At 45.4% G+C, this 9,619-nt stretch overlaps 1 protein-coding gene across 5 annotated transcripts in view; it reads left to right on the top strand.

Moving 5' to 3' along the window:
* KIFAP3 (kinesin associated protein 3) overlaps nucleotides 1-7,647 on the top strand; it is a 68,523-nt gene extending 60,876 nt beyond the window's left edge. For all 5 annotated transcript variants that reach the window (XM_021546012.2, XM_021546014.2, XM_021546013.2 and 2 more), the window contains one exon: nucleotides 6,290-7,647. In XM_021546012.2, the coding sequence (XP_021401687.1) occupies nucleotides 6,290-6,398 (109 nt within the window). In that variant the 3' untranslated portion in view covers nucleotides 6,399-7,647. The remainder of the gene's footprint in view (nucleotides 1-6,289) is intronic.
* The last annotated feature ends 1,972 nt before the right edge of the window (nucleotides 7,648-9,619 follow it).

The following is a 9,619-nucleotide window of genomic DNA, read 5'->3' on the forward strand; positions in this document are numbered from 1 at the left end:
CACCTCCTGAGGGGAAAGTACAGCCTTCAGTATTCATCTGAACATGTTTGTTTAGTCTGTTACGTGTAGGAGCTCAGTCCAGCATTGTGGAATACAGGTGTTCATGGCATGAGAATTTATAAGGGAATACAGGATGGGAACTGTACTGTCACATGTGGGTTCATGGAACAGAAAATGTAGGACTTCAGTGATGTGCAGCTGCAATTCTGCACACCTGCTTGGGCTGAGGTGGGGATGGCTTGGGAATGAAGACTGATTTTTAGAAACAATAATAGCTGCTGTATAGAGGGGGAAGGTACAGAGGAAACAGTGGGACTGCTTTGAACTGTACTGATACCAGGCTTCTGAAAGATGCTCAGAGTCCCTCTGGTTCCCCTTTCTCTGATCCTCAAGAAGAGTTATGGAAGGCTGCAGGTGTGATCAGAGGTGTCACGTGTGTCAACAGAGACTGCCTGTTTGCACCTGCATGTAGACCCTCCTAGCAGCTCAGTGGAGCATGTGGAGAGCTTCAGGTGTTAGTCCTTCACTGGGACTTGGTAGGGTTGCTGATGAGTTAGGAGTTGCAAGTAGTGTTTGGCCAGTCTTACTAAGGTCAGAGGATTGATCTACATAATGAAAAATCTATAGATTTTTTTTTAAAAAGAAAATGTATTTTTAATAAGCTTATGAATTTTGTATCCCCACTGAATAGCTGAGAGCCTCTGAGACGTGAGGGTTTGTTGATGGAGAGTAAGGAGGGAGGATTGACAGGATTTTAGAAAAAGTTTAGAATGAAAAGAATTAGAGATGAAATCTTGGCTCTGGTGGAAGCACTCTTATGTATTTAGCTTGTTCATTTTCAGGGGGCAGTGATTCCAGGGTGTCTTAATTTTGGGCAGAAACAAATGAAATTTTGGCCCTAAAGTGTGAGGTCCTAAACTGGTATTTCACCCTCAAAGGCTTTTCCAGGGCCACTGTCACTTGCACAGGCAGTGACAGTCTGGTACAATGTGTGCTATATTCTTCAGACCTGTTTTCCAGGTAGTGCTTCCCGCTGGGATCACTCTAAGATCTGTGGATCCTACTGGGGGGCTTTCAGTTGGATTTCAAGCATTTACTTTTGACCAGCAATCTCCCCAGTGATGCTGGACTTGCCTTTCTGAGGCCCTGCTTATGCTGGAGGAATTAGTGCCTGGGCATGGCTGTGGTGTGAGAGCCCCTGTCAGCAGCAGCACTGGTCCCAGTGTGAGCACTGGTGTGGACAGGGTGGGCGTGTGCAGTGCCAGGGTCACTCTGCACCCAGGTGTTAATTACCCAGGTGTTAATTACCCAGCCCAGGCTCCCCAGCCTCTCCTGATACCTTGCCCTGGGGAGCAGCACAGACACCTGGAGGGAAACCCCAGCAGAGGGTTCCCCATGGAGTGGTCCCTGTGGGAGCTGCTGAGCTTTCCACATATCCCACAAAGCCTATCTAGTCCAAAGCCTATCTACTTCAGAAGGGTTTTGTGGATGCAGCAGGATGCTGGCTGCCATTTCCTGTTGGGAGACAGGACACTACTGCTCTTTACATCTTGAAGTTTGTCAGAGCACCTAAGATCCTACATGGGTACATTAATTTGGATGCTCTGAATCAGAGCAACCATCAATAAGCAGGGCTGTTCAGAAATCTCTCCTCACTCATGCACATCAGGAACACTTTCCTCTTCGGCATGTGTTCCTCAGTTCCTTAGCAGTACAAGCAAATTGGAAAGTTCAGCTGTCATTTGGGGAAGGTCATAGATCACACTAGCAGCCTGAGTAATCCAAGAGGTTTTAAGTATCACAGCATTTAGTTTAAAGTGAAATTTGCTCTGACAGGGGCTGGCAGACCAATAGGAAAAAGAAATATTTGTGCTAGGAGAAGTGCATGTGTAGAGACCTCAAGTATAACTGATGGCTGGAAGTGATTTCAGTCTAAAAAAAACAAATCATTAAGAGAGTGCATAGGGGTAAAATACACAGTTCATATTTTAAAGGGTCTCAAAATGAACCAGCAACTGAGGTTAGCAGTACATAGTAATTAGCTGGGCTGTTCACTGTTTAACTCCATCAGCCCCAGGCGTGGGGCTGGGCTTTGCACAAGAGCACAGTTGTGCTGTGCCAAGCTCTGCGCACGCGTTCTCTGTGAGACAGAGCTGCCTGCAGTGACTTTGCAGCCTGAGCCTTCTGTCTGAGGGTGCTGTGCTGCTCTGTCATCCACAGCCACTGCAGCTGCAGGGGTGCATGCACTTCTGGCTGCCCACATTCACAGCAGTGAGCGCTGGGAGAAAAAATACCAACTCGGGCATGAGTATGGTTGCCCCAGTGGATAATTCTGTGTCCCTAATTTATGGGAAGACAGGATTGGTGCTTGCTCTGCTGAGCACTGGGTTTCCTGGTAGATGCTGTAGAATCAAGCCAACAACACGTTTTTCCTAGGAGCAAGCCTTGAGGTTGATTGCTGGTATAAATCTGAGCACACATGGCACAGATCACAATCTCAGACCAGTCGTTATCCAACAAGTGTTTACAGCCGCAGAACTGCCATCTCTGCTGGCTCTCCCCTTCTGCTGTTCTTGGCAGAAGGGGCAAGGATTCATCAGGAGTTGTTTTTAAATCCATCCTCACCTCGGTGGGTTGTGCCCTCGGCCTGGCAGCCCCGGGAGCGAGCCAGGCTCTGCTCTCCAGGCACGTGTTGGCTCTGTGGTTGTCCCACCCCTCTGTCACCTCCTGGGCTCAGGACCCTTCCCTTCAGCTCCGACAGGCTCCGTGCTGCAGGCTGCCAGTGCAAACAATCCAACAGGCAAAGCTGCTACGCTTCAAGAGCACTAACGTGCAAAAGTGAAGCCAGTTTTTTTCAAGCATGGTCAAGACTTCATTTACTTCAGGGAAATATATGGAAATATTTAGATAGGAGAGAGTAGTGATTTGATCAAGGTGTTTTAATGTGATTTTCTCTGGTTTTTGTTTTTTGGTTTGTTTTTTTTTTTTTACTGTCCAAAGCAGTTATCAGCTGATCCATCTCTTCCAGTTTTCTTCAGGACACTAACATATATCTGAACCATTTGGAAATAACTGATACTCCTCAAAGTTTAAACTCTAGAGATCTTTACCTAATTACTTACACATTTATAAAAAAAATATTAAAAAACTGATTTGTTGAGAATGTGATTGAAACCATATTTTCCCTGCTCTTGTTATCAGTTTAAATACATTTAGAAGTTCTTTGAATGAAGATTACCGAGCTGGAAGTGGCTGGAAGAGCTCAGCCTGCAGGGATAGAGGCCCATTGCCACCGCGTGGCTCAGGGTGTTATTACACCTCACCCCAAAAGCCGTGGTGGTTCAGCTTGGGGTGGACAAAGGAGTTCAGGACAGGCTCCTGTTTTTGTTGTGTCCCTCTTTGCCACAGGAAACCTGAGGGTGGCACTGCTGTGAGCCTGGGCACGGTTGCTGCAAGTTTGACTTGCAGTCAGCAGCCCTGGGCACCCACAGCCTCCTCACTCAGCTGAACATCATTCCAGAATGAACTTTGCAGTGGTTTGCAGAAATGCAAAAAGGCCCTGTTCTACCACACTTGTATAAAAACAACTTATCCACTGCTAACATTGTTAGAGTCACAGAAAGCATCATGGAAAGATAAACCCAGAAAAGCATTTTCTGTTAAAATTGCTCTTCATTATAAATCAGCTGTAGATGTTTTAAGGATCTTTGGAGGAAAGAAATGAAATTCCTGTGTTTAAAGGTAGCCTTAAAGGGTCCTGCTTCTCTGCAGTGTAACATATCTGGTGTCACTGGGAATTTGTAGAAGCACAACAGAACCAAACCCTGCACTCCCAATTCCCACTATGCCTTCTTTTAGTACATTGTTAACTTGTGGCACTGACAGTGCTGAAAGAAGCCTGAAGGAATTGGCATTGGTTTACAGAAGTTTGTTAAATGGTTTGCTTTCTGAACTGCCAAACAAACTGGCCAGCTTCATGCTTGTGCTTGCTGGCTTGTACACAAGAGCTTTGGGCCTGATATGGGGACACTGCAACCAAGGGCAGCCTGGTGAGGTCTGTCTGTCAGTGCCTTTGCACACTGCAGATCACTGACAGAGGAGAGGCAGGGACTGGCTAAGGTGACTGCTGGGTTTGGGGTTTCTGGAGATGAGAGATAAACACAAACAGGATTTCTCTTAATCCCTTCTTTCAGGAATCTGTCAAAGCTTCAGGCCTGCTAATGAGAAAGCTGTTGTTTGCCAGGTACAAAGGAGGCATCTGGGGAAGGTGCCTCAGAGGTTACCAGCTCATTTCTAATGGGTTAGGAAAAGGCTAAGAGGACTTTGGAGTGGATACAGGAAGGAATGGGTGGCCAGAGGAATGCATTCACAGAGCTTTGCACCACTGCAGGATACAGCAGGGCCACTCTGCTGCTCCCTGCTGCACTGAAGGGCTGATCAGCCTGCAGGGTCGGGCTGATGGCTCTGTGCAGGAGTCAGGAGATGGGTGCTGCCAATTCAGAGACACATGGGCAGATGTGGAAATGCAAAGCACTTCCAGCTCACAGCATTTCTCAAGAGTAAAACAGTGATTTTTTTTTTTTTCCTCTACAGCTTGGCTATTGATTGTCTCTTCCATCCCAGAGGACAAATCTCAGCCTCAGACCTTCCACCTTCACCTGACTATCAGGATATCCCATGAGTGAACTTGTTTTCTGAGAAACCAGGCACTAGGGATCCCTTTCTAGGGCCTCACTGAGACACAGTCCAAGGAAAGTGTCTTTGTGAGGACAGAGATGGACGTGGTCCCCCACCATGCAGCTGAGCCCTTTCAGCCCAACCAATTCAGCAGTGCCAGCTTCTTGCAGAGCCTGGGGCCCACCCATTGTACAAGTTCTGCAGGGGTCGTTCTTTCCCAGCCTTGACTGTTGCATAACCCATGTTCCATATGGATAATTGGCAGTAATGAGGTTCAGCTTTTCCCCACTCCAAAAGCACTTTGGTTCTTTGTGTTTTGACAGTCTTCAGAGGGGAAGTTTGGCTCCTTTCAATGCATCTTTAGTCAGACAATAAATCAGGATCCTTTTCCATTTGTCCCCCTACCGAAGTGGAAGCTAAGAAGTGACATAGCTATGAACAGGCAGTAATCCAGTGTCTTAGGCAATGCTCATTTTTCCTCTACCTCCTACATGAGTTATTGTTGAGCATGAAATATGTGCCACTTTTCCCTATGCAGTTCTTCTCTTTTAGTATCTAAATCATTCTTGTGGGACATTTTAGGTGTAAAAGATGCTGTTTTACATGAAAAAATAATTGTCCTGGCTCATTAATACATAGCTTATCAGTATGTGATTAATTCCTTCTGCCATTTGGCTGCCAGTCTTGTATCCCACCAGAAGCACTATTTTTTACCAGATAATTCTCCCTTTTAGATGGTGTTCTCCATGCACCTCAGAAATGGGCTAAAGGCAGGGAAAGAGACTCTTCAGATGTGCTGTGCAGGGCAGGGTTACAACAGGCTTTGCCAGAGGGACATGATAACTGTAATGTACAGAGGGAGACACTGAGTCATGGAAGTAAAGTGCTTGGCCAGTAAATCTGTGAAAGGAGAGAAAGAAGACTTTAGTCTCTCCTGGGATTCCTCTTGGACCTGAAAGCCTTTCCCTGGTTGGAGTTGCACTCGTGTCTTCACAGCATTTCTTTTCCCACCAGGGAAGTGGTGTCCAGAAGGGGAACACAGCTGCCAAAGTTTGCTCACAAAACCAGCTCTGTGGTAGTGATGCCTTAGGATTTTAGGTTGTATATTTTTCATCTGTTTGTAATCCTGCAGTTCTTTAGTGTATAGCTCTAAACTCCATATACAGTGCTAGCTACTGGCTTCCCATTTTGGGCAGACACAACAATTCCTCTCCAGGCCTGGCAATCAAGGACACCTCACTGCCTCAGGCCAGAGAGATGGGAACAAAAGTGACTTGGGAGGAGCAAACTTGGGGTAAAGACTTCATTACCTGAAACTGTAACTGGAAGATTTAGCCCCAGTATGGAAATGGACCGAACTTATAAAAGTGTGAAAACCCTTGAGCCATGGTCCATCTTGGGTGTAGCCCCTGGGTGGGGAGATTTGTCTGCCCTAAATGTACCTGAAGGCCTCTCAATAAATAATAACAGCTTTTTATTCCCTTAATTTAGTCTGCCCTCTGTTTTTAGGTAAGCCCAAAGAGGCATCAGCAGGAGGAGCTGGAGCCACCAGCACTGGTGTTCCTCCCGTGCCATGCAAAGCCCTGCAGTTTCTCTCTCCTTTTGTCTGCAGCATTGGAGTGGATGGCTTCGGCCAGAGCTCGGGCGTTCCCGGGCGCCCGGCGACCGCCTACGGCTACCGGCCGGACGAGCCCTTCTACTACGGCTACGGAGCGCGGTGAGCCCGGCCAGCAGCACCCTGCTGCTCCTGCATGGCTGCAGCACATGGCTGCAGCACTCTGTATCCTTTGGCATGTGTAGCTCACATACATTTAGCCTTTCTGGGTCCGGTGTGTTAGTGACAGTGTTTACTCTTTGGTTGCTCTTTGTTATTATTTTTGTACAGTAACTGTGACTAGAAAGCAAGAATTGGAAACTACTGGACTGGAAAGTGTCACATTATGTATATTAAGCTACTAATTTAATTTCTATTAAATATAAAAACCTGTGTGGTCAGCAGTGGTGAATGTGTTTCTAACCAATGTTTTGTGTTTTACAAGGCACTTAAGAAGAGTGCTCCATGTTCAGTGTGTTTAACGTGGACTGTTTCCCTCACACTTCAGTCACAGAACACCACTGAGTCCCAGCATCTCCTGGCACTGCCCTGACACATAGTTTGGACCAAAGTCCAGTCCTGGGTCACCACTTTAATAATGGAAAGATGGCACAGATTCAATCTCCTGGACCTTCACACATTTACAGTCCATTTTAAATGCTTGAAAACACTTAAAAATAGAAACTACACAACAGAATACCTTTACCCTAGTGTTTAAACAGAGTTCTGTAGGCTGAGAGGAGACAGCCACATCCATTCTAAGGGCCAGCAAGAGCAAGAAACACTGTTCAGAATCCAGAGGCTTTACCCCAGCTTCCCTATGTGGAAATACAAATCCATCCTGTCCTGCTAGTTTCTGGGGTCTAAGGTGGATCTAAGCAGGGATCAGTGAGCAGCAGAGTCAGGCCAGGACCCCTTCACACTGGACTTGCAGTGTGGTGATTATTTTGTGTCATGTTTTGAAACAACCTGCAAATGGAATTCAGGCTAAAGCCGTTCTTCAGCTGGGCATGCCCACTGTAACAGACAGAAGAAAAGGATGATAATGCCCTCTCTACCACAGCTACCAAGGCAGCAGTTCAAATTTTCACTTTTTAAAAGTAAAGTTACCTCTGCCTCATCCTTTTTCTTTTGTTAATGCCTGTTGATTTGCAGATTTGTTTTTCTTCTTCTTCATCCCTCCTTTATGGCTTAAACAGAAAGCTGACTTGCATCAGGGGCTGTTCCTATAAAACCAGTCACTAGTAATTCCATAAGACTGGGGTCTGTGCTGGGAAGGTGATCTTCAAAGGCATGGGATTGTTTGGGGAATCTGACAAACTCTTAGTCTTATACTTCAAAAATACCTTTGAAATAAAAATTGTTTTGAAACCCTGTGTTATTTTAACAAAGTGTGCAAGTACTTTTATAAGCACCGTTACTCCCTGTGTTCCCAGGTGCATGACTGGAAACAAGTCTAAAATTAGCCATGATATTTCATGCCAGTTTTCAGCCTTCTCTCTGTGCTGGCTGCTTGTTCAGGGCTTCACTCACTGGAGGTAGGTGGAAGAACAACATTGCCAAGATGAAGCAGTATTTTTAAAATTTTTTTCTCTACCATTTTTAATTAATTCTTACGCAGTTTTTTAGAGCAGGTAAGATCTCAGTAAAAAACATGGCAGAAAACTTGAACTACACTAACGGGTTTCCAGTGTTGTACTTTTCTATGTTGTTTCCTTTGTTCTGAGTCCACCCTGGATTTGCCCAGAGATTGTGCTATGTTCAGTCAAAAGCTTTGAGATATTTTTATAGTTGTAGCTATGAGAGAAATCCCCCAAATTGCACACTCAGGCTTCTGAGACTGGCACTTGCTCGTTAGGCTTTTCCAGAAATTAGTGTGAAGTTATTTAAAGCAGTTGCCCTTCTCATGGAATGTCTTTTGGGGGAAAACCAAAATGAAGTTGGTCCTTGGAGTATATGCAAACTATCAATGAAACTGAAGGAGCCTTTAATTGGAAGCTTCAGGTTAACGAGGAGCTGCAGTGGAGCTCCAGTGAAGGGTGGGTGTCTGTAATTGTAATACAGTTGTGACCGTGCTGAGAATAAATGGCAGTGGAAAAAATCTCTGGCTGCATTTTTAGTATTCAATGTTAGGAGTTTATGGGAAAAGAATAAAAGATCAAGTATTTGTAGCTTTGCCTGGCAGCAGCTAAAAAAAGAACATCATTTATCTGCAAACAGAGCTTGGTAAAAATTACTCAGCACTTAGTAGCCTGAGGACAGAGCCTGCTCACCAAGATGAAAACCAGCTGTGCCACTGCACTTTCACGGCAGGGAAAGGCTGATTTTCCCTTTAATTACAGTTCCTGAGCCAGAAAGGGGGGAAAAAGATAGCAGCACATAGACTTTTCACATTTCCTATATCCCTTTTCCTGTGGGTGTCAGAGGAAGAGGGGAGAGTCTGACCTCTTTAATTATCTGTATTTTATGGATTCAGTCCCTGGGTACTGTATGCTGCACAAAACAGGGTGAGGAGGGATCTGCTTTCTTTTAGCAACTTCTGCAACTTTTGTCCTCTTTTTTCCTCGTTTCTCTTCCAGGCTTTGTAGAGTTCCTCTTTTCTTTCCCTACAGCACCAATCCTGAATCATCTTAGGAGTATCCTCTTTCCCAGCCTGCTGCTAATTAATTAATGAGTTTGGTTAGGCAAGTGTTTTAGATATAATGAGGCTGTAAAGTTAATAACACAGTGAAATAAGCAATGGCTGAGAAGCTCCTACGTCTGGTAGCTATTAGAGAGGCTTTGTGCAGATGGACGGGCTCATTTCTAGGAGCAATCTGCTCCACGCAGCTGCCTAAGATCTCATGTTAAATTATTATTTGTACTACACCACTTCTTAGGAGCTTTCCAGGGCAACAGGGTGGGGGAAAGCAAAAGAAAAGAACTATTCTCCTCCCTGAGAGCTCATGGAGGACCTGATTCAAGGTCTCCTAATATCCAGGGTGTTGTGGAGCTGTTTGCAGTTCAACATGTGCATTTCATTCTGAAATCGGACTACTCTGATTCTGTTTAATTGTATCCACTCTGGATTAAATTAAACAGGAACAAGATGTATCTTCCTCTGGAATAAGCAGGACAAGCTCTGTTTAGATGCAAGAGATTCTGGGCCCCTCTGGCAGGTTCTTTTATGGAATTCCTGTAGTGCAGCACTGGTAAACTCAGCTGTCCACTCACCATGGCCAGAGGCTGAGAGGGGCGACAGCCTCCATTCCTTCCGTGAGCATCCTCAAAGCCCATGACATACACTGAGCTGACTTCCTGGTGCAGTTCATGTCACCCTTGAAGCTCTTGTGATCTGCTCATTTTTTC

Source organism: Lonchura striata, chromosome 9, assembly GCF_046129695.1.
Source record: "Lonchura striata isolate bLonStr1 chromosome 9, bLonStr1.mat, whole genome shotgun sequence".
In the NCBI taxonomy this organism is placed as follows: Eukaryota; Metazoa; Chordata; class Aves; order Passeriformes; family Estrildidae; genus Lonchura; species Lonchura striata.